The sequence below is a fragment of the Hyperoodon ampullatus genome (assembly GCF_949752795.1).
Source record: "Hyperoodon ampullatus genome assembly, chromosome: 5".
Taxonomy (NCBI): Eukaryota; Metazoa; Chordata; class Mammalia; order Artiodactyla; family Ziphiidae; genus Hyperoodon; species Hyperoodon ampullatus.
Window position 1 is genome coordinate 62,067,031 of NC_136918.1, and position 26,039 is coordinate 62,093,069.

Below are 26,039 nucleotides of genomic sequence, written 5' to 3' on the forward strand. Positions count from 1 at the left end.
GAAATAACAGGTCCTGAGCAAGTCTGAAACCTAATGAGGCAAATGCTATTAGACCTTAAATCTTGAGAGTATCCTCTGCTGTCCAGGCCCACTGGGATAGAAGCCCCACTTCTGGACACACTGAGGCAGCAGTTCTGCCCTGAGCTTTGCCTGGCAGGGGCTGGGCCCCCAAGGCTCTGGTTGGTTCTGCCCTGTGGCTTTGAGTGGCCCCATTCCTAAGATGACTCTGAGCTCGGTGACATGCCTGTGACTCCCCTGGGCTTGAATTGTGTGGCTGTTCTAGTCTGGGGTCACAAGGGCAGCCTTGCCCCCAGGGATTTACTGGGCTGTTGCTCTAATGGGGGCTCTCTGTGATGGGAGAGATAGTCCTGATGATTTCTGAATTGCCTTCAGGATCATTCTTCCATTGTCTTGGATAATAGGTCATATCTTCTGTTTAGATGGCTAACTGATCTCTCTGTGAGATGATCCTTTGGCCATATACTTCCTATTCTCTCCTGTACAGGTTGTGTCATACTTTTCAATATAAATATAAATAGGCTGAGAATGTTCCAAATCTTTAAGTTTTGCTTCTCTTTTGATTAATTCTGTCTTTAATTCATTTCTCTCTTCCTTGCGTTTTGTTATGAGCAGTCATGAGAAACCAGGCCTCTCCTTCAACACTTTGCTTAGAAATTGCCTCAGCCATATGTCTAATTTCATTACTCACAAGTTCTACCTTCCATAAAACACTAGGACATGAATACAATTCAGCTAAGCTCTTTGCCACTTTATTAGCAAGGATTGCCTTTCCTCCACTGTATGATAAATTGTTCCTTACTTCCATCTGATACCTCATCAAAATGGCATTTACCATCCATATTACTACTGACATTCTATTCAGGATTACTTCGGTATTCTTTAAGACTATTGAAACTTTTTCTACAGCTCTCTCTTTTTTTTTGATCCCTTACCAGAATTGTCTTTAAAGGTCTATTAATAGCAATGTAGCCTTTTCCTAGCATGAACTTCAGACCTCTTCCAGCCTTTACTAATTAGCCAGCTCCAAAGCTGCTTTCACATTTTAAGGAATTTTATAGCAGCACCCCACTTCTGGTACCCATTTCTGTCTTTGTCCATTTGGGATGTTATAACAGAATACCATAGACTGGGCAGCTTATAAAAAACAAACATTTATTTCTCAGTGTTCCTGCGGTTAGGAAGTCCCAGATCAAGATACCAGCAGATTCAGAGTCTGGTGATGGCCTGCTTCCTGGTTCGTAGGAGAAATCTTTTCATGGTGTCTTCACAGGGTTCTCGTGGGCCTCTTCTATAAAGGTGCTAATCCCATGTGGGAACTCTGCCTTCATGACCTGATCACCTCCCAAAGGCCTCATCTCTTAATACCATCACACTGAGTGTTAGAATTTTAACATATGAATTGGGTGGGGGGAGACTTAATCACATCATAGTAATAAATACTTTAGGGGAGATACTTTGAGATGATGCAAAATTCTGTTTTTCTTTAAACTTTCATCTACTAATTTTAGCATTTGTCAGTGGATTTTGCCTGTAGCAGTTATTACTCTGCTGCTCTAGTGGGGATTTTCTATTTCCTCTATTCCTTCTACATTTATTAATTGGAATTCTTCAAGGAAGAATATCTCTTTTCCCACTTTGGTTTATTTATTCAATTGTTTATTTATGTGGACTCATGGATATTTATTTTATTTTGGATTAATAGCCAATACGATTGTCATTTATTTTTTGACTCAGGTTCCTGCTTTGATCATTGAGAGCTCTTTCAGGTTGACTTCTTGCTCCTTTGAACACGTTCTTGCCATTTTTTGTTTGTTGGTTGGTTTGCGTTGAACATCTCTTTATTTTTCTAGCACCTGAGATTCATTTTCCTATCCTAACCCGGGAATCATTTTTCCAAGGAAACCTGATTCCTTTTACTGGAGACTGTTATTCAGAAACCAAGATCTCAACTTAGGTGTGCACCTTGCTACTCAGGAGTCACAGATCCTAGGTTTTCTCAGAGAACATCTAGGAGATACATGTATATATACTAACCCAGGATACACACACAACTAAATTTACTTCTGTACCTGTCTACCTGGATATCTATTAAAGTAAGCATGAGTTCATATTCATACATCCAAACCAACATCAACTGGTTCATTTACATTCTCCCTTTGCTTATTTGTGGTTTCTTTCACCTGCAGTGAGAATCCTGGCTCTCAGTATCTATAATATATTTATTAATTTATCACCCTTAATATATGTGTAAAGCAGTTTCAGAATCTCTAACTAATATCACTGTGAGAAACAAATTTACCAATTAGAGTACACTGTGTATAGTGCTTTCTACAGTATCCAGTCAAAATCTTGTTTTCCAAAGTTGCTTAGGCCATGGCACTCATTACTTTCCCGTCTCCTTTAGAGTGGTTCTACCATTCTTTGGGGTATGCCCATATCCTGGGTACTTTTTAAAATTTGAATAAACTTGTGTACAGTTCTATGGGCTTTTGCCAATGCCTAGAGCCATGTGTTCACCACAGTACTGAAGAATACAGTTCCATCACCCCATAATCCCTCATGCTTCCTCTTTCTTTAGTCAACCCTTCTTCCTCAACCCATGGCAACTATTGGTCTGTTTCCATCCTTATACATTTGCCTTTTTCTGAATGTCATGTAAATTAAATCATAAAATATGTAGCTTTTTGCATCCTTCATTTAGCAAAATGCATTTAAGATTCAGCCATGTTCTTGAGTGAATCAAAGTCTGTTCCTTTTTATGGTAGAGTAGTATTTCATAATCATGGTATATATTTTATCCATTCATCTGTTAAACAACATCCTGCTGGTTTCTATTTTTGGGAAATTATGACTAAATCTATTATAAACATTTGCATATAGTTTTTTGTTTGAATATAAGTTTTTAATTCCCTGGGTAAATACCTGGACCAGTGGCTGAGTTATATGATAAATATATGTTTATCTTGATGAGAAACTGCCAAACTGTTTCCAAAGTGACTAAATAGTTTTGCATTTTTTTCTGCAATGTGTGAGAGTTCTAGTTGCTCCACATCCTTGCCAGTGCCTGGTATTCTCAGGTTATTTTTTCTTTTGATGGTTGTTTTAATAGGTGTGTAGTTATATCCCATTGTGGTTTACGTAGCAGGGTTTTAAGTTCATACATAGACTATTCTGGTTATTCCTATGTAACTATTGTCCAAGTTGTCTATATCTCTTTTAAAGTATTATGTCCATAACAGTCTTTCAGGTGTGAAACTTAGTAGTGTATATCTGTCAGTTGCCTCTTTCTAGCTTAGGAATTAGTACATAAAAGTAATCCCAAGGTCACTTATCTTTTTTAGTGGCTGCCTTTCAAGGCCCTTCACACTGAGTTTCCTATACAGTAAAAGAAGAACACTTTTGTTAAATGACTGACTTCATTTCTGCCTATAATTGTCATATGTTATAAAAGGCTTAACAGGCTTATAAATATATGTTCTATTGCATTTTGTTTTTATATTGCTTTTCTGATTTGGATAGTAATGATTTTTGTATTTTACCTGCCAATACGTAAGTGTTGTTAGACCTTAATAGCAATCTTAATATCTCCAGTGGTTCTTTTTGTTGTAGTTGAGATAACATTGGTTTATAACATTATATATATGTTTCATGTGTGCAGATTATATTTCACACTGCAACCTGCTCACGTATACACTGCAACCTGCTCACGACCAAAAGTTTAGTTTCCGTTCATTACTGTGCAGTTGACCACCTTTACTCATTTCGCCCTCTTCTACTCCCCTTCCCCTCCGGTAACCACTAATCTGTTCTCTGTATTAATGTATTTGTTTTTGTTTTGTTTTGTTTGTTTATTTATTTTTTTTATATTTCACTTATGAGTGAAATCATTTGTCTTTCTCTGACATTTTTCACTTATACTATCAAGGTCTATCTATGTTATCACAAATGTCAAGATTTTATGTTTGCTTATAGCTAAGTAGTATTCCATAGTGTGTGTGTGTGTGTTTGTGTGTGTGTGTGTATGTGTGTGTGTGTGTGTATAAAACCACATTTTTATCCATTCATCTGTTGCTGGGCACTGAGGTTGTTTCTATATCCTGGCTACTGTAAATAAAGCTGCAAAGGGGTACATATATCTTTTCAAACTATTATTTTCATTTTCTTCAGATAAATACCCAGAAATGGAATAGCTAGATCATATGGTAGTTCTATTCTTAAGTTTTTGAGAAATCTCCATACTGTTTTCCATAGCAGCTACACCAAATTACATTCCCACCAACAGTGTATAAAGTTCCCTTTTCTCCATATCGTCTCCAACATTTGCTATTTCTTATCTTTGTGATGATAGCCATTCTAGCAGATGTGAGGTGATATCTCATTGTGGTTTTCATTTGCATTTCCCTGATGATTAGTGATGTTGAGCATCTTTTCATGTGCCTGTTGGCCATCTGTATGTCTTCTTTGGAAAAATGTCTATTCAGATCCTCTGCCGATTTTTAATTGGGTTCTTTGGGTTTTTTGTTGTTGATTTATATATCTTAAATATTACTTAGATATTAGTTTCTTATTAAATATATGATTTGCAAATATCTTCTGATTTGGTAGGCTGTCTTTTCATTTTGTTGATGGTCTCCTTTGCTGTGCAGACGCTTTTTAGTTTGATGTAGTCCCACTGGTTTATTTTCTCTTTTTTTTCTAGTGGATCTTTTAAATGCTAAGAAAGTTTCATGAAAGAGATCATACAATTTGGATTTAGAGTATTTTAAGGGTGGATATTAAAAATTAGCTGGTATTTCTACTCCAGTTCCCCTACTCTTTTTTTTTTTTTTTTTTTTTTTTTTTTTTGCGGTACGCGGGCCTCTCACTGTTGTGGCCTCTCCCATTGCGGAGCACAGGCTCCGGACGCGCAGGCTCAGCGGCCATGGCTCACGGGCCCAGCCGCTCCGCGGCACGTGGGATCCTCCCAGACCGGGGCACGAACCCGTGTCTCCCGCATCGGCAGGCGGACTCTCAACCACTGCGCCACCAGGGAAGCCCTCCCCTACTCTTTTTTATTATATGTACTTCTCAGTTCTAGCTGATCATCAGAAACATAGGGGGAGGTTTTTAGAATGCTGATTTCTCCTCCCGGCCCCAGAGAGACCTAAAAATCAGTGTTTTTAAGGATGGGTATGAGATTCTGCATTCAAAAAGATCTTCTCCGGTGATTCTGATGCAAACAGCCTAACACTGATTCACGGTGTTAGAACCACTCATCACAAGAATGATTTGGTCAATTTGGTTTCCCCAAATGAATTGGTCAATGCTCAATACATATTTGTTTAAATTTTAAAAGAGGAAAATCTGGTGAGGTAATCCTATTCTAAAGCATATGTCATCTTTTATTTATGTGGCATGATCTTTTGACAAAGCAATTGTGTTAGGGTCCCAATCCAGAATGTAGAGTTAGTTTATTGACTAACTAGTTGTTTGTTCATGGGCAAATCACTTTAATTCTCTTGGTCCAAATTTTATCACCTGAAAAACATTGAGTTTGGAATAAATAATCTAAGGGACCCCTTCAGCTCCACTGCTCTATTAACTGATCTTTGGTTCAGGGCTTTCCTCCTAAAATTAGGTAAGTTTTCACTTCATGAAGGCGTATCTGGATATTAGTACATTTATGTGTATCAGTGATTGAACTTTTAGTACAGTATATCTATGTCAAACTGGAAAGAGGTTTCTGGTGACCAGATGCCAGTTTGTCTTTGACCTTTACTCTTTAATCTTTTCCATCATTTAATTAAATTATGGATGTAAGATGACATGCTCTTCAAAGCTGGATAATATATAAATATTTTGGAGTGTTCTGATATATACATTACATATACTGGGGAAATGCACATAGTCACAGTTTGCCAGGAGATCATTAAATATTTAGTACCTTTGCAAATTGTGAGAGAGACAATATAGAGTAATGATTAAGAACATGGGCTTAGGGAGGCAGACTGCTTGAGTTCAAATTGTCGTTGCTGCATTTACTACCTGAATGACTGAACAAGTTGGTTTACTTCTTTGTGCTTTAATTTTCTCATCAAACTTAGATTATATTAGCACCTATTTAATATTCCTGTTAAGATTCAGTACCCCACATTGTTTAGAACATAGCCTGGTACATTTTTTGTGTTATTGTCACCAGCTAATATTAAGAAGGCCCTGACTTTTATATGGGGGCTCAGCGAGCATGCATAACCTAGAAGAGCTGTGCGGTTTAAGGGCAGTTAAAAAGTGACTCCCTTCCCCATTGTTCGGGACTATCCTTCGGAACCAAATGCACAAGACCTCTAAGAATTCCTGTGCTTCATCGCCTTGTATGTGAGACAGGCCACATCAGACCTCATTGTTAATTAGATAATAGATGCTACAGCTGGAACACCTCACATTCTTATAGTGGAAGCCTATTTTATTACCCAACTGGCTTGGTGGAAGTTCAGAAAAATGTCTTCAGTTCTCTTAGAACTTATCAACATAATGCCAAGTCTGTGAGATACAACACACATTTGTAAATTAGCTTTTTAAACAGTGTGATATGTTTCATGGATTCCATGTGTTTTTTTTGCAAAAATACCAAATTCTATCATAACTTTGATTTTCGTCCTAAAGGAAAAACAATAAGATATGAAATTAAAAACCTTGTGTGATGTTAATTTGATTTACAAAATTATTTTAGTGGATTAAGATTACGTTATACAGTTGTACTTTTCTTCTGTGAATTAGAGGTATGGCTATGGTTTTCATTATTAATTTTGTAGACTTACTTGTTTGTGAAATAAATTAAGATCTTGTCTGGAGAAATTTCAGATAATGTACTTTAGGCTTTTAATTGCTTTTTTCTTGTTTTGTAGAACTCCACAGGAGCAACTTCAAAACATGCTACTGGACACCTTTATACCTCAGTGTAAAACCAGTAGTGAGGCACAGTGTTCTCAGAATGAAAATGATGAAGATAGTGATGGTTAGTTCAGCCTTAATTAGATATTTTCACATTTACTATTTCAAATTATATACACTGAGCATTAATCAGCATCTGCTTTTCATTTTCTTTACTGTATCATTCTCAACTGCACTGTGTACACTTTATCTCCAGATCAAAATCATGCAGACTCTCCTTGCCATTCTCTAGATTTACTTTCCCTTAGTTTAAATAGTTTCATTTAAAAATCGAATGTTAAGTAAATGTGTATTTTACTTGAACTGGGAAAATTGACAGTATTTATTCCTTTGTGTGGATGCACAGGAGAACATTCTTCTTCTATTGTTGCCTATGTTATTTGAAGATGAATTATCAGGTAAGGTATATGTTTTGATGATATTATTTTTAATCTTATTTTCTAGTTGAAGATATCAAAATACAACCCCCAGCTCTTTTTCTGCCAGTAGAAGAATTAAACAGAGAGAGACCTGAACCATCTCTAAAAATAGTCGAACTGGATGATGTAAGTTCATAATGACCACTCATATTACTTAACAAACAGGAAATTCATAATGTACAGTTACAACTACATGTTATTTTCAACAAGATTTCTTGTTGCAATAAATTTACAAGTATATAACAAGTATTATAAATTTACAAGTATTTGAATTTAAATACGCTGACAGGAATACAGCAGACTATTATTTTAATGTAGACAGTAAATTTGTGAGCTAAATTGATATTGTGTCATAGTATGGGAGATGAGAAGACATTTCACTCTTTTAACTTGTAGAAATGTAGTTTAGTGTTTGTTTTATTTAGTTCTCTGTGTTATCAGGCTTTTTAACAAAGACTATTCTCATTATATGATATTTATTTAATAAAATTTGTATAAATTTAGTTTGTTGAATGTCATTTAATATTTTCTATTTAAAGGAAAAATAGTATTAAGATTTAAGGGACTGGGCTTCCCTGGTGGCGCAGTGGTTGAGAGTCCGCCTGCCAATGCAGGGGACGCGGGTTCGTGCCCTGGTCCGGGAAGATCCCACATGCCGCGGAGCGGCTGGGCCCGTGAGCCATGGCCGCTGAGCCTGCGCGTCCAGAGCCTGTGCTCTGCAGCGGGAGAGGCCACAGCAGTGAGAGGCCCACATACCCCCCGCCCCCCCAAAAAAAAATTTAAGGGATTTAGTATAATAATAAATTGAATACAAACCTCTAGAAGACACCAGGTAGAATAAGCTGGAGCTAGAGTCAGTCAGAGCTAGAGCTCCAGGCTGAAGGGTTAAGTTGTGATAAACTCAGTGCATTTCTGACTTTCTAGTCCTCTAGTAGCTGAGTATACCCCTGTCCTCAATGTTTCTCTTACTATGGTTGTCACAGAGAAAGACTACAATGAGGAAGTACCTTTTTAAGTACTACTTTCTTCTTGAGGTTAATAGCTTCTACTGTGTGTGTGTGTGTGTGTGTGTGTATGCCTGGCAACATTTTTATCTCTGCTCTGGATAAATTGAAGATTCTGAACAAATAAATACATATATGCATGTGTATTTGTGTGTGCTCTTCATTAAATTGTTGATGCATATGGTATGACATGCTGGCCAGAGAATGAAAAACATCTTAGTCACTTATCTACTTGGCACTTTGTAGATGCAAAATAAAACCTAAGTTGTTATATTTGGTTCTGGGTGTGATAGTAGTGATAACTGTACTGACACAGCAAAAACCCTCAGCAAATATCTGTTGAATTTGTTTAGTTCTCCTAGAACTAATGCTCTGTGGCATATAGTCAGAGAGCTCATGACATTTCTTTGTGAGAAAAAGAATTCTCTAAATATTATGCACAAATTAGCTGGTTAATGTATTATAAATTTGTTGAACATACTGATATTATACAACATGTGTTTAATAAGACTGATGAAGCAGAATTTGAAGAACCGGGAAATGTCGTGCCTTATAAAGTTGAGTTAGCAGATGCAGACAGTCAACAAAGGTAAGATCTTTCTAATTCACTTTTGATACTTATTAAAAACTGACAAAAAATTAACTATCTCTTGAGAAATTCACAACATAAAAAATGTGACTTTAATGTTAGAATATATTTTATTTAAACCATTTTTAAATTTGGGTACAATATTGCTAATATTTATCAGCATTCAGTAATTAGAAAATTATCTATAATGATATGTTTATACTCTTACCTAATATCTGGATTATTTAATAGATGCTTCTGAATTTAGGGATTGTTATTATTTGAAATGGCCTCCCAAGTCATATATTTCATATGAACTTCCTTACTTTCTCCAAAGATACTCTTTGGATTTTTCTTCAGTTTGTTATGAACCCTAAATAAAAACAGGTGCATTAATAAGTTGAGAGACAAGAAAAGCCCCCAAACTATAGATTACTTCCTAGGTAGATTTTACTGTGTGATAAATTAAATAATGAATTATAATGATTCAGCTTGTAAATTTTTTTTAGAATTTTGTCATTTCCAAATGAAAAATAATACCTAGCTATATCTGTTAGTAATGCTAAAAATTATTCTAAGTCCTCTTTGCTGTTGAAACTTTAGCTAGGATTTCACATGTTTTGACTACAAAGCATTAAGTTGGGTAAACAGCAGAATGAAGTTCCTATTAAGTAGCCCCTACACCGATTCTTTGTTTATATATTCAGATCATCTTAGGCCCCTGTCAGCATTTTGGAGCAGCAGTGGGCCTAAGTGATGCCCTCAGACCCCAAAAGCCCCACTTTGGACACATAGACCCAGATATTTAGCAGCAAATGTGCTTTTGGCAGGAGACAAACTTCTGGTCAGTATATAAGAGGTTTATATGCACTACTATATCCCTAAGGAAATGGATTTCTACTCTCTAACTTGATTCTTTTATATATCTTATCACAAGTCTTTGCTTTGACCTCCATGTTAGACAAGGCAGAGAAAGTTACTGATTACAGTTTGGCAATAGTTTTGCATCTTGGGTTTGGAGGTACCCGTAGAGCTTCTTTTCTAAGAGTCATAAAGCATCATAAGTGACACAAGAGGACCTTTTTGGTTAAGTATAATCCATGAGTTTTTATGTGGTACTATGTAGAGCTTACATAAATATCAAGTATTATTAAATATATTATTCCATTCATAGAATTGTTATTCAATTGTAATTATGCTTGTACATGGTAATCTTCATTAAAATTGAGATATAAATACCACATAAGGCTTTTGAACTCATATAGTTCATGATGAACAAATAAAAAGTTTATTTAAGCAATAAAACCTTGATTTCATGAGCTTGATAAGATTGAAAGATAACTCTCCATTTTTAGAAGAAAGACCATGAGAAACCAAACTTATTTCAGAATACTTTTAACAAGAAACTGTCAATTAAAAATTTATAGTTAAATCAGGTTTGTCCCAGTTGCCTATTTCCTTTAAATTCATAATACTGTTTAGTTACTTGTAGTTTAGAATTGTCCACAGTACGTTGAAGCAAATATTAAATTAATGTGAATAACCCTATTCCCTTAAGGTTTTACTGTATTTATTTTAATAAGCTGGGTCTTTTAACTTTTTTATATATAATTTCTTTCAACTCTATTCTTTTGCTTGTCCCTAGACATGAAAGTTGCACATTTCATGATTATCAGAATACTTTTTTATATGAAAATGACATCCATCAACATCATATTTTCACCAAGGGAAAAACACACCTCTTACATCTTCATCTGAGCAACAACACTTCTTATTGTAAAGATAACTCAAAAGGTAACTTTTTTTGTTGTTGCTTAATATTATTAATGTTGAATGTTAGTAACTTAATAAAACCAATAGGTATTGCAGTATATAAAAGCTTTGCCTATTTTGCTGTTCATTTTAAACCCAGAAGATTTAGTCCTCAGGAGAAAATTGGTTGAAAATATATAATTTTCTATCAAATACTCTTTTTGGTCAATGGACAATGGTATTTGTATTCAGAGGAAAAAGCAGCCGGTATAGGACTACTCTAAAAGTCATGGACTGAGCTAGCATTTAAAGGATTGAATAGATGGGCTTTTAGTGACAAAAGTCTGATTGACACTCTTTTGTCCTCCCTCCCTTGCACTAAATCTTTTCCTAAAGTATTTAAGTTTGTGTAAAGTTTACATTAGTGATAAAACCAAAGCAAATCATCTGTTTATATATCTACATTGTTATTACTAGTAGTACCCTTGGAATCTATAGATTAGAATACTGTGTGCTAATGTCTGGTTTTAATTTCTAGATGCTGAGATAATCATTTAAAGACAGTCATAGCAAAGTATCCTGGCTTGCGAGTCAGATTTTGTTTTCATTTCTGCCTTAAATTGCTATGTGACCTTGAATATGTCACTTCCTTTCTTAGATCTCACTTTCCAAAACTAAAATATGGGAACTAGATTATTTCTAATCTGCTTTTATCTACTTAGGATTTTATTTTATCTACTTAGGATTCTCAGAAAAACCAATAAATATATCTTATGTGAAGAATTTGAGAGATGTCGGAGATCATTATTTAAAGTGACTAGTTGTAAAACTGTTGATTACCTTTTCATTGGGAAACAGATGGTAGAGAACAATGATTTGTAGTAATCATGCTGGTTTTAACATTTTCAGCTATGAAGCCTTTAAATCATATGACAATGAACTATACCCACATGGGAATTTAGGACTTTACAGGGCTCCAGGTCTAAGCCAGAAGGTATTTTTAACCTACCTGGAGCTTGGAGTTCCACCTGCCTTTGGGAAAATGCTGAATACAAATGCCCATTAAGTGTTACTTTAAAGATACTTAGTTTATTTGAATAGACTTTATGTTTTAGAGCAGTTTTAGGTTCATAGGAAAATTAAGCATAAAGTACAGACTTCCCATATACCCTCAGACTCCACAAACTCATAGCTTCTTCCACTATCAGCATCCCAAACCAGAGTAGTACAAATTACTTAACAATACTTTGTTAAAATCAATGAACATAGACACATCATTTTTACCCAGAGTCCACAGTTTACATTAGGGTTCACTCTTGGTGTTGTACGTTCTCTGGGTTTGGACAAATGTATAATGACTTGTATCCAACATTATAGAATAATACAAAGTAGTTTCAGTGCCCTAAAAATCCTCTGTGCTCTGTCTTTTCACACAAACTTCCCTGCTAACCCTTGGCAACTACCGATCTTTTTACTGTCTCCAGTTTTGCCTTTTCCAGAATGTAATATAGCTGAAATCATACAATAGTCTTTTCAGATTGGCTTCTTTTACTTAATAATATGTATTTAAAGGTGCCCCCATGTGTTTTCATGGCTTGGATAGCTCACTTCTTTTTAGTGCTGAATAATATTCCATTGTCTGAATGTACCACAATTTATTTATACATTCACTTATTAAAGGACATCATGGTTGCTTTCAAGTTTTGGCGATTATGAATAAAGCTGTTATAAAAATCCATGTTTGAGTTTTTGTTTGGACATAAGTTTTTAACTCATTTCAATAAATACCAAGGAGCACAACTGTTGGTAAGAGTATGTTTAATTTTGTAAGAAACCACCAAACTGTCTTTCAAATTGACTTTACCACTTTTCATTCCCACCAACAGTGAATGAGTCTTCCTGTTTTTCAAACCCTTGCCAATATTTGGCATTGTCAGTGTTTTGGATTTTTGCCAACCTAATAATTGTATAGTGGTATCTCGTTTTAATTTGAAATTCTCTAATGATGTATGATGTTGAGCATCTTTTCATATGCTTATTTGCCATATATATCTCATTTGATGAGGTGTCTGTTAAGGCCTTTTGCCCATTTTTTAATTGGGTTGTCTGTTTTCTTACTGTTGAAAATTTTAGAGTTCTTTTGTATATTTTGGATAATAGTATTTTATGTATGTGTTTTGCAAATATTTTCTCCAAATATTTGGCTTGTCTTCTCATTCTCTTAGCAGTGTCTTTCACAGAAGTCTTTAATTTTAATGAAGTCCAGCTTATCAATTATTTCTTCCATGGATCCTGCCTTTTGTGTTGTATTTTAAAATGTCATTACCATAACCAAGATTATCTGGATTTTCTCCTATCTTCTAGGAGTTTTATAGTTTTGCATTTTACATTTAGGTTTATCATTCATTTTGAGTTAATTTTTGTGAAGAGTGTAAGGTCTGTGTCCAGATTTATTTGGGGACGTATGGATGTCCACTTGTTCCAACACCATTTGTTGAAAAGACTATCTTTTCTCCACTATATTGCTTTTACTCTTTTGTCAAGGATCAGTTGCCTATATTTAAGTGAATCTATTTATGGATTCTCCATTCTGTTCCATTGATCTATTTTTATATTTTTGCTAATACCACTTTGTCTTGATTACTATAGCTGTGTGATAATTTTCAAAGTTGTATAGTGTCAATCCTTCAATATTGTGTTGCCTATTCTGGGTCTTTTGCCTCTCCATATAAATTTTAAAATCACTTTGTCAATATATACAAAATAACTTGCTGGGATTTTGATTGGGATTGTATTGAATCTTTAGATGAAATTGGGAAGAACTGACATCTTGACAAATTGAGTCTTCTTATCCATGAATATGAACTAGCCCTTCACTTATTTAGTTTTTTGATTTCTTTCATCAGAGATTTCTAGTTTTCCTCATGTAGATCTTACATTTTTTTTTAGATTTATACCTAAGTATTTCAGTTTTTTGTGTGCTAATGTAAATGGTATTGTGTTATTAATTTTAAATTCCACTTGTTCATGTTGGTGTGTAGGAAAGCAATTGACTTTTGTATGTTGACCTTATATCCTGCAACCATTCAATAATCACTTAGTAATTCCAGAAGTTTTTGGTCAACTCTTTTGGATCTATACATAGACAATCATCTAATCTGTGAACAAAATCAGATTTATTTCTTCCTTCCCAATCTGTACACCTTTTACTTCCTTTTCTTGTCTTATTGAATTAGCTAGGGCTTCCAGTACAATGTTGAAAAGAAGTGGTAAGAGTGGACATCTTTATCTCGTTCCTGATATTAGAAATAAAGCTTTTAGTTTCTTATCATTAATTATGATATTAACTGTAGTTTTTTTTTAGGTAGTCTTTATTAAGTTGAGGAAATTCCCCTTTATTTATAGTATGCTGAGAGTTTTTATCATGAATGAGTGTTGGATTTTGTTGAATGCTTTTTCTGCATCTATTGATATGATCCTGTGATTTTTCTTCTTTATCCTGTTGATGTGACAGGTTAGAATAATTGATTTTTGAATGTTGAACCAAGACATCTATTTTTTATGACTTAAAAGGTCTTCTAATGAGACTAAATTAAATCATATCTGTACTTTCTGTATTGCATTTTAAACATTATTAAGAGGCTGTGTTCTCACCTTCTTAGCAGCAATAAATCCTAATAATGGAATTTTACAATCTTGCAAAAATATTGTAGAGGTTCGTTGTAGACATTTGTACCTAGGAAATGGCAGCTCTATCCGCAAAAATATTAGATTCAGATAATTTCTTTTCAAGTTTAGTAGGAAAGTACAGCATTACCATGAAAGTTTCATTAAATTGAATAGCTTTTATAAAGTTTTTCTATAAAATATTTCTCTGACATACAACTTATTGCATTTCTCACAGTACTTGTGCAATTTAAGAGGTGATATTGGAAGTGGAAGTTCTAAGTACTGTGTGTAATTGCTGAATTGTATAAACATTTGATTGCAACAAGTAAGTCCTTTGGGCTGTAAGGCAGAGTTTGTATCACTGGAGACTATTTTAGTCGTAGCCTCTACTGTTTTCACAGTCTATTTATAGAGATAAGACATGTATATTGGAAAGAGAATAAGGGATAATCAGATGAAGCTATATTCAGTCTGGATAAATATGTGTGTGTGTGTGTGTGTGTGTGTGTGTGTGTGTGAGAGAGAGAGAGAGAGAGAGAGAGAGAGAGAATGAAAGCAGTATGGTACAAAGCTTTTTAAAGAATTTTTATTCTTAAGAAAATCTAGAACAATGTTTCATAATCCTGGTTGCACATTATAATCACCTGGAGAACTTGGTGGAGGGGGAAAAAAACAAAAAACAGTGCTTAAGTCCCACTGTCAGTGTTTGATTTAATAGGTTTGGGGTCAGGCCCATACACTGACAGTTTTAAAGAGTACCTTCAGATGATTCCATTGTGCAGCCAGGTTGAAAATCAGTGATCTAAACCAAGTGATTTTTTAAAGCAGACATAATGAGGTGGGAGACTAACATAATTTTGCTCATTTTGTAGTTTTTCAGAGGCAGGTGTCCCAGCTTAAACATTTCTGTGCCCCTAAATGCTGCTGTTCTTTCATCTGACAGATTTCCCTTTGCCCTCTCCTCATCACTAGTCATGCTAAGCAAAAGAGGTAAAATGTGGGAAATAAGGTTTCCTCTGTATTGTTTCTCATAAATTGCTGATATAAAACTTGAGTGGGAGAGAGAGTAGGAAAGTGGGAATTGAACCACAGGCTGAAATGAAAATTTGCATCAATTTCAAGACTGCATTACAAAACAATATCTTGTCTCCCTCCATTACTCTAAATAATTTAGGCTTGAATATATATATATATATAATTATCATTTATGAACATGAGCCATGTAAAAGTATTTTAACACTGAGAACTCAGTAGAGAAGCATTGGTTAAAAAAATAGTGTTTAATGATAAAAGTTTATAGCACAGAACTTTTGGTTAGTGAACAGTTTAATCAATTTATTTGTTTATATTTATTTATTTAACTTTTGTAAATATGTGTTTTCAACCTCAGGAACTTCAAGTGCAGATTTTGGTGACATTGTGAATCCTGATGCTTACTCTCCTGCTGTTGAAAAATTAGAGGAAAACAGCTTTTTTGAGAGAAATTTCAAAGAAGACAGCATAGATATAGAAAGTAGTCAAAAGTATGATGATTCCTGCATATCACTTGAGAGCAAGGATTCTTTGCCAAGTACAGATATAGAAAAAGCCTCCATTAAGGGGAAATTATCTCAAGAGGACAAGGAATCCTTGGAATTTAGCAATCTGCATGAGAGGCCAAACTCTGAAGATTCTAAAACTACAGAGTCACCACTGGTAAATATCAATTATGTTTATTGTATTAAAAAATTTAAAATAAACATAAAAAATTCATATTGACACAATATATTCTTAAATGTTACTTCCTATTGAATTTAAAGTGTGCGACATTATAGTTGAAGAGTAACTCACATGAAAAAGAATATAAATGACTTGCAGAACAAATTCTAATATGGTAAATGCCATTATAAGAAATGATTTTCTATGACAAATAATTTAAGGCCCACCTCATGCACTATAGTAAGAGTGCTGCTACTTTTCTAAATGAAATTCATTATTATGAATAATTAACTGTAATAAATCCTTTCTAGCTTTCTACTCTATAGTCACTGGTTAAAATGAAAAAATAAATGCAGTTTTGTAGATAAAACCAGTTTTTGTGCCTTAATGTAAATATAAGGTTGAAAAGGTAATTCTTCAGGAATATGGCTAATAAAGAAATAGGGGTGTAGTTTTTGTTTCTTCTTAGAGAAAAAAAGATAAAGCGGTTCATTATTGCATTATTGCCAAATTTAAAAACTATATTTGAATCTCTGTTCTATGTACTAAAAATCTTAAGTAATTATGATTATTAATAATAAGTTATTTAGAAATTGGACAAGTCAAATGTTAAATTATTTGGAAACTGAGGAAGTCAAATACTTTAACAAGACTTTACAGTCATTTGTAATGAATCTCCATGGTGCCTAAACTGAAGGAGGTACCAAAAAAGTTGAAGAATGAATATTGAGTTGCTGCTACTTCTGCTTAGGGGTTTGGATTTCTATGCCCACTTAGTGACAGGTCTTTTTCCTTTTCAAAGTGAGAAATTAGAATTGAGACCTCTGCAAAAACCTTAGGTCCCTAAAAGTCTGCTCAGTCTCTGAAGGAGTACACAAGGAGACATACTCACAGGTACAACAAGATGAAAGGAAACTGATTTTTGCAGGGGATCTGGCCCAAGTCAATAAATATCTTATCTGAAAAATGGAAATCTTGGACTTTAATCCAGCTTTGGTTTAGAGTTTGAATGTACATTCCTTACTTGGAATCTGCAAGCCAATAAATTAACACTAATGTTGATCCATGTCTATTGATGCCCTGATGTATCTGGCAAAAGTAAACCCCAATCCCTTCTAGGAAGACATTCCCACAATTTAGCCAATAACAGATTCCCCAAATCAATGCCCATGGCAGCTGAGCTTCTCCCTTTCCCCCAATGAAGAAAACAATTAATCATAGAATGAATTTCTGCAAACAGAACAAACAAGGACTCTGATTTTCCAGTTTCCACAGGGCATCATGTGGAGGGCTAGGTGACACCTGCACATGCTGTGTGCTGTGTTATAAGAGAGGAATTTTGAGCATATAGAGCCCAGTTCTTTTATACTGGGTGTCAGCCTGCCTGACCTGTGTCCTGGGGGGGACATTATTTTCTGTAACCTAATAAAAGACATTTGGCAAAACTCACAGGTACATAATTTGTGGTAATTCACATAATGGAAAGCAATGTAACAATTAAAATGAATGAAACATAGCTACTTTTATTAACATGGATACATCTCAAAAATGTGATATTAAAATTTAAATATGAAAGGATACATAGAGTATATATAAGTCTGATAGCATTTTTGGAAACATTTAAGATAATTAGAACTTCTTATGGATACACTCAGATGAAATAATAGTCAAAAACTTACATTGTAATAGTGTATGTCAACTTCAATACAATAATACAATAAATTCTACTTATAAAGTCTAATATATATTTTTGGTATAGATATTTGAAGCAAGTCTTTTAGATTACTGATATTGTGTGAGAAAGTTATATTATGTGCTGTACATATCTATATATTTAAAGTATTTCAGCATTAAAATTGAAATGTTAAAAAACTACTAATTTTGATCTCTTATACTACTATTGTAAAAAAAATAAGTGGTAAATGATTATATCATAGAACCACAGTGCTTTACACTTAGTGGTAGAATCTACTTTCTTTTCATCCCTAATGACTCTACATGAACTGCTTTTACTCTTCCCCTGCCCTAGTAGAAACCATTCCCTGAGCAGAAACTATTTAGAAATCAGTTATGCTCCAGTAGAAAATTCAGGAGTGGACAGTAGGGGCATTTTAAGCAGTGGCATTACTTGACTTCAAAATGGAGTATAAGACAGTACATTTTGCACTTCAGTTTCCAGAAATTGAGTTCTTCATAAAGGTGTGGAATTGAGTACTAAGTTGTAAAACAGCAGCAATGAGGTAGGGGCATGTGCCAGGAAGAACATGAACTAGGCAGGGGCTCTTTGTTTTGAATCTGAAACTTCCAATAGTTAACTTGGTGACATTGGGCAAACAAGCAAATTCAATCTCGTTGTTCTCTGTTAGCCTAGGCTTTAAAAGAAACTTCCATATTTTCAATTGTCTGATCCAAATATGAGCTCCACTAGAGCTGAAGGGGTCCTGTGAATTTTTGATCAGTGTCTGAGAGAGCCAGTGAAGACATCATGAGTAGGGTGGACTTGGACTTTTCTTTGAAGGAAGTGCTTTATTGGTCACTAGCTTGGTTTTGTAATATCATTTATATGATTTATACATTTGAATAGAGTTATCGTAATTTTCTTTGTGTGATTACCACCTTGAAACAGACTGCATCTGGGCATTAGTTAGATGCTTTAGGGAACTGTTAAATACTGATAGCCACTCTGATTGTATTTTAAGTCCATCCAGAGCTCTCACTGGTACATCTCTAATTTGTTTCCTACTAGACCCATGTACTTTTTTAATTCCATATTTATATTCTTCCCTAGGATGAAAGCATATCAAAATATGAATTCATAGGGTGGTGGAGTAAGCCTAGGCTTCAGATCAGCCAGATCTATATATTCAAAATCTAGGTCTGCTAGTTTCTACCTGTATAAACTTCACAAATTACTTAGCTCACCCTTGCCTCAGTTTCCTACTTGTGTATTTTATTCATGGTGAATGTTTTGTTAACTTGGATTTTCTCTGTGACCATGATCAGATCAGATTTGTTTCCATCAGTATTTTACTTTTGTCTCTGAATTTATTTTATTTATAGACAAAGACACTACTAGTACAAAAGCACAGCATATGAGAGAGACTCTATTTTCCAGAGTAATTTATGTGCAAAGACACTGAGGGAAGAAAATAAAGGAAAGGAAAGAGATAGGAAAACTTTACTTTTTTTTCATGAACTTCTGTCCTCCTTAGATTTGATGGCAACTTTCAGATTATTACTGTAATTGTGGTTTATGCATTTTTCTGAATTTACTCTATATAAATGTGTTATTACTTATATCTCCACAACTAGAACCTAAACTTGATGTGGGCAGAATCCATGCCAAGAACATAGTAGGTGCTCAGCGAATGAATGTGCTGGTTTGTGTGGATGAGATAAAATAAACTTAACTTTGTTGAATATTTTGTTTCCTAGTTATTACAAGAAATAGCCCTCAGAAGTAAGCCCATAACTGAAAAATATCAAGGACTTGAAAGATTCTTTGTTTCTGATAAAAATGAAAGACTCAACTTACTTCCTTCTCATAGCTTAGAATGCAGCTACTCCAGTACTAGGATTACAATTGCAGGTAAATTCAGACATAAAATCAGACGGCCTGTGGACCAAGCTAACAGTTTTCTGACACCTTTTTTTAAAACAGTTTGTCAACATCTTAGGAAATACTGGGCAATTCTGTTCAACAAATAAATCATTTTCTTCTTTTCTGGCTGGAATTATTAACCCTGTGTGAGTTGCCATATATTTATATTTAAGGCTATTGTCAGAAAACATGGCTATAATGAGACTGAGAGAGATTATTTTTGTATTTTAAAAGTGTGGTCCTTAATAAATTAATAGTAATTCTTCAACTCACTTGATTGACTATCAGTCAATCAATGTTAAGTATTATACAATAATTCTTAAATGCCATCTTAAAATCTTAGGATCTGTGAGATTTCTGAGACATATCCATAATTTCCTTTTAAAGCCATGTCTTGGTGTCTCCTGTATTCTTAAATTTCCTATGTATTCAAATATATTTTTTCACATACAAATGATTATATTTTATGTTATATTGCTGTATACTTTTTAAAATATTTGTTTCTGTTCAAACTTGTATGTGTGTGCAATATCTTTGCAATTTAGAATTTATTCCTTTTGTTTTGTTTCATAATATATACCTCACTGTTAAAAAATGTTTTTTATTTAGCTAAATATTATCCAGTAAGGCAATACATATAATAAAGCAAAAATATGGATGTCTCCTCTTTTTCAACTTTATATAATTTTACCATTTTTCCATTTTTAGGAGACAGAGAATGGATCCCAGACCATAGCGTAAGTGCCTATGCTGATAATGCAGTTGCCTTGGGTGTTCTGAAGACAGCCCAGAACCCATCATCAAGGAGAACACAGCAAAAGACTGGTAAGATTGGCTGTAAGGCTGCAGTGCCATATTGGTGGCTCACTTCATTTATTAGTTTGTCTCTTAGCAGTTTACTAGGCACCTGAAAATTAGTTTTTGCAGTTACTTAATTTAAACTTACTCATTTAAACTGTCCTGGGCTTTTCTTCCAAAACCAAAAAACCAAGAGTAGTCTTTATTCTTCTCAAAAACATAAATTTTACAGTCTTAGCTCCTTTCTGTGACAATGTATTAGAAAATAATATTTTTAAAATGTAGCTCAGGATATGGCATATATTTTGAACAACTCTTATAAAATACATGCTGGGTTTCATTACACTTTCAGGAAAGAGTATATCTATACTAGATTTTGCATACTCCTCTTCTTGATTTGTATTATGATCACACAAAGCCATAAGATTGCTACTTGCTGCTGTGGTTAAGAAACTTCTACTTTAAACCTGATGCTTAATATTTTGGCCCTGGAATCTTAATTTCAGTTCATTAACTCTATTTTCTAGCCAAAATAATTTCAAGATTTTCTATAGGATAACTCTTTCGACATATTGAATGCTCATTGCAGTATTTTCCTAGTGAGGGTATGCAGAGAATTTTGGCATGATTAAAATCAATAGTATTATTAGATCATTATTGTTATCCTAAAATACCTTCTAAAGTAGGTTTGCTTTGTGCTGAATTTCATATGAAGTTGTAATAGATGACTGAGGAATTAAGGCAATTCAATACACATGTTGAGTATGACAGCACCATGCTGGGCCCTGGGAGAAAATGGTTGCATAAGGCATGTTCCCTGGTCTTCGGGAGCCCATGGTTTAGGAGAAACACTTGAAAAAGGGGACTGTTTGCCTTCGTCTGAAGGCCACCTTCAAGCTAGAAATTTAATTACATATGATTTGCCCAAATATGTAAGGTTTATATGTCTCTCTTGCCCTAAATCCTGTGATTAAAACTACTTGGCTAGCTCAGATTCTTTCCATGTGCATTTATGTTGAGAACCTGTCAGATTTTAAAAGGTTTTTTTTTAGTGGAAAATCCATTCATTTATGATAAATGTTTTTTGACTCTATAATTAGATACCTATTCTCACATCAAAGTCTAGGGCAGCTTTAAATATTCTGGCTGCTTCCTTCTGAGGCAGTCAAAGATACTTTTTAAAGTCACTACATATCGATTAAAAACAAGTTCACATTCATGCTATGAGAATTTGTTACTAAAATAAATCTTTATATGTAAGTAGCCAAATGCCTTTAAATATCAACTTAGAGTGATCAGTTGAAATCAATAATTTACTATAAAAAACATTTGAAGGAGCACCTATTTGAGGCCTGGTGCTGGTGATATAAAGTAAGCCTTCTTCCCAGAAGCCCGAGAGCTTAGAGTCCAGTTCAAAGGCTCTCGAATGTGAGCATGAGCATAATCACCTGGGAAACCTGTTGCAATGAGGATTTTTCATTGTCACTCTTAGAGATTCTGATTCATTAAGGCTGAGATAAGGTCCAGGAATTTGCATTTATTTTATCAACAATTCCATGTCATGCTGATGTAGATAGTCCAAAAATCATACTTTGAGAAAACTGCTATATAGACATGTAAATACATAAATTGTACCATATGTATTAATAATAAAAGGTTTATGAAAGAACCATGAGTAACATGCTTCTGGAGACTGATAGGTAACTAATAATAGTACATATGATCAGTTATAATAGAGGTAGATGCATGTGCAGTCTTTTAGGAATGGAGATAGTAAAATAATTGCTTTGCCATTGAAACATGTTGATATTTAAGATGTTAGAGAGTAGGTGACATTTCAGCCAAATCTTAAAGCATTATTAAGACTTCCCAGTTAGAGGTGGAAAGAGATGGCTTTCTGGACAGAGGTAGTGGCCTGAAATAATAATGAAATTTTCCTGACTATGCCACAAGTTACAGAAGTTTTATGTTCTGAACTGATGCCAGTATATAAAGGAATGCCTCTTCCTGTAAGATTTTTAAGTTTGTGAATATAAAAACATGATAGCTATGAAATACATGTGTGTTGAGCAGAAAGTCCATTGCTTCTCCCCACCCGCTGCCCAAACCTACTGCTCCCCGACTCCGACTTCCTATCTCTGTAATCTGAGGAAATTATAGATTAACACTGACCACAAATATACTATAAGTATAACAGAAGAAATTGTCCTTGGTATTAGCTCAAGAATATAGGCTATGATTACTAATAAGACCAGTAAAATATTGGGGAAATAATGTAAAATGGTGCTTTGGGTTACATTAATGGGCATAAGAATGCCGATATATAAAAAATATTAATCACTCACTGAAGAGTCTTTAATATAATAGTAATTATCACTATTCTAAATAAAACATTAGAATTGGATGAAACATAAGCAGAGCAACATGCTTTTTGCATACTGTTTCAATAACAAGTGACATTCTGACCAAAGGACTCAATATTTTTTCCCTGGATAAGGGTCGCAAAACATTATTGTCTTTTGATATTCTTGCTCCACTGTGTAAATTACTGAGAATTTATACATTAAAAAATGTATTTTCTAAGAGTTCTTGAAACATATATGGGAATATTATTTATATTGCCAGTGACAGCATAAGTTACTTCCAAAAGGAATTTCTTATGTTTTATAATCTACAAACTGGACTTTTAAAAAAATATGGGATGATCCCTTTAGTCGTGGCATTTTTCATTAGTGCCCATCTTAACTGGTTCTCTAATCTTAACCCTAGCAATAACATTAATAAGCTTATACAGGAAACACCAGAGGAAATGATGTACCTAAATGAACAAAATAAATAAAATCAAGGACCAACCTGAAGTCTCACTGTCTTTCTATGTTTTAGGTACTTTAAATTACACTTTTGAGTATATGTCCAGTAAGAAAGATGGTCTGTCTCTTTGTTGTGTGCTAAGCATAAGTCTGATCCAACCCCAGTGTACTATTTTTTTCTCAGCTGGGATCAATTAACCTCTAATACTGTAGCAGCCAGATGTTGTTATAAGAGTTCAGCAAGCATCTGTACTCTGTGTTAAATTTTTCTCACCTCATGTTTGCCTGTGTTAGCAGAAGTCCAGTTCTTCCTAATAACTTCTTTTGTTTGTTTATTTTTAAATTTTTTAATATTTATTTATTTATTTATTTTTCTTATTAGTCATCCATGTTATACACATCAGTGTAAACATGTCAATCCCAATCTCCCAATTCAGCCCACCACCATCACCCCCCCCGATTTCCCCCCTTGGTGTCCTTGTTTGTTTATTTTAACGAGTTTTAAATTCCTTTTAATTTTGACTGAGACATAGCACAATACAAATAGAAGGGTGTGGTTTTCTCCATAGATCTAGAAGTTTCTATTTATATAGCTGAATTACTGTTATACTCTCTGACCTTTACTTCCACCCTTACTGTTCCTACTACTACTTCACTCTTGGGAATGGCAAGTTTGCTTTTCTTGACGGCTATAAATAAAATATTGATTCCTTACATATTACAGGTAAAATCATTTCCAAATTCTAGTCATTAAAATAAATATTAGGGATATTTACATTTTTTTAAAAAAAAACATAGGCACGTTTTTGTCAGTTATGTTTCTTCAGAATTGTCTCTGAGCACAGACACAAAAAGGTCAGAATCTTAATTTATTCACAATTTCACTCCCACAAAAATTGTTTTCAAAATTGATTTCTGAAATGTTCATTAAAATTGGTGCCCTTTGGGACTTACCTTAGTCAGTTTTAATTGCTTAAGTAATTACATACTGCATTAAGATTCTTCTTAGGGTACTAGCTACCTTCAAAATAGATCTTTTAAGTTAAAAATAAAAGGCAGACTCAATAATCATTAACCGTTTAATACATGACAATTGCCTGTAGCCACCCTTCTAAATCTTACATTTTCCTTTGAGTCAATAGAGTGGGCATAATGTTATATGGCACATGTTAAGTCAAATCATGACTTTTATGATAATGACAATAGCACTTCTTTAAAGAATCCAATATTTTACACAAAGGCAATTTATATTAAGGGAATGCAAGATTATCTTATAAATTATTTACATTTAATATATATTTATCTAAATCAGAACAATGATTCAGGATATTAAAAATATACCTGCACTATGCATTTCCAAATTTATGCCTTGAATATTCATTCCCTTGGCCTTTTTTAAAGAACCTTGTGAGCAGTACCAAATGATATATATAGTTATGTTCTGTTAGTATGTTTTGAATGGATTATATTTTCCTACTATGAAAGAAACACACATATTGAAGAAACCAACTAAGTCAACCTTTGAAATAGATCAAGATAAAGTGGTCACTATCCTACTGGAACAAAGTGATAACCTGACTCAGATCTGTGCTTCTGGAACTTTTCCACTGAAGCGCCCTATAAAGTGGCTGAGAGTGAACTCATATTTAGCAAAATTAGAGATGTGCTCTCAATTTCTTTAAAGCCTATGTTTTTCTAAAAGATTTTGCATACTGGTCTATTTTGTCTCCATATCTGTTTTAATGGAAGAATGTTACACACCATCAAATAAAATTGGTTCACTAGGCACCATGTTTACCCTATCCTCTTACAAGGCACAGTGTGGCATTGTCCTAGAATTTAAGATACAGGGCACAGTGGTTGGCTATGGGGTAGATGATAAGATTGGGGTGTTGAATTGTTGTGGAATTGACTGGGTTTACAGATGTTTTGTTTTAGTTAATATTAAAATTAGCTTGCCTTTCTCTGAATGTAGAAAAAATTAGGGAAGAATAACCCAGAAGTGTTCTTTATGACATAGGGAAAGTAATTTGGGATTCACAAATTGAGGTAAACCAAAATGGATGATAATCTAAAGTTCATTTTCTCATAAACTCTGTTGCATGAATTTAACTGTTCTAAGTTCAGGGGACTGGTCTTTTGTATCTTTAAGCACTCATTCAGAATTTTAAAAACAGTTGATTTAAAAATTGTTTTTTTAAATTTTAGGCTGGACATCACAGAAACCTTCAACAGCAAATTTACCACTTTGCAACTCTGTGAAAAGAAGTTCCAGCTGCCTTTCTTCTTCTCATCCCCAGTCAAGAAATACAGCTGCTCGATCACTCTCTAGAGCTGCTTCTGAAATTTCAGAAATTGAATATATTGATGATACTGACCATGACGAGCCTTTCTTAGATGACACTTCTGATCAACAAAACTTAGACAGTTTGGAAAAAGAATTAAATGCACTGAGAAATCCTGCAGGTAATGCTATTTTTTCACCATAGACAACATTAACTCTGCCTTCTACCTGATTCTTCATATCATGCTCCAAGAAAACTAGCCTTTCCCTTCTCTTTTAACCATCAAGCTTTGTGTCTGTTTTCTTGACTATCCCCCGATGTCACCCTGAAAATGTTATAAAACATGTGGGTGCCCAGCCATATCAGAGGTAGTCCCCTTAGCTCACATAATACACAGTTAAATTGTGGCTTAAGGACCTTCATCCTTCATGCGGACAGAAAAAATTTTTTTTTTCTCCTTCCTACAAACTCAGTGAGTGGCTAA

At 34.2% G+C, this 26,039-nt stretch overlaps 1 protein-coding gene across 2 annotated transcripts in view; it reads left to right on the forward strand.

Moving 5' to 3' along the window:
- The window catches only part of ZBBX (zinc finger B-box domain containing), a gene marked incomplete at its 5' end in the record, with an annotated part of 105,222 nt that overhangs the window by 68,811 nt on the left and 10,372 nt on the right, over window positions 1-26,039 (forward strand). Inside the window, 8 exons of one of the 2 annotated variants that reach the window (XM_079704403.1) lie at window positions 6,906-7,015; window positions 7,396-7,496; window positions 8,884-8,963; window positions 10,588-10,736; window positions 15,754-16,058; window positions 19,497-19,650; window positions 20,371-20,487; window positions 25,479-25,736. In XM_079704403.1, the coding sequence (XP_079560529.1) occupies window positions 6,906-7,015; window positions 7,396-7,496; window positions 8,884-8,963; window positions 10,588-10,736; window positions 15,754-16,058; window positions 19,497-19,650; window positions 20,371-20,487; window positions 25,479-25,736 (1,274 nt within the window). The remainder of the gene's footprint in view (window positions 1-6,905; window positions 7,016-7,395; window positions 7,497-8,883; window positions 8,964-10,587; window positions 10,737-15,753; window positions 16,059-19,496; window positions 19,651-20,370; window positions 20,488-25,478; window positions 25,737-26,039) is intronic. The other variant, XM_079704404.1, reaches the window with a different exon arrangement.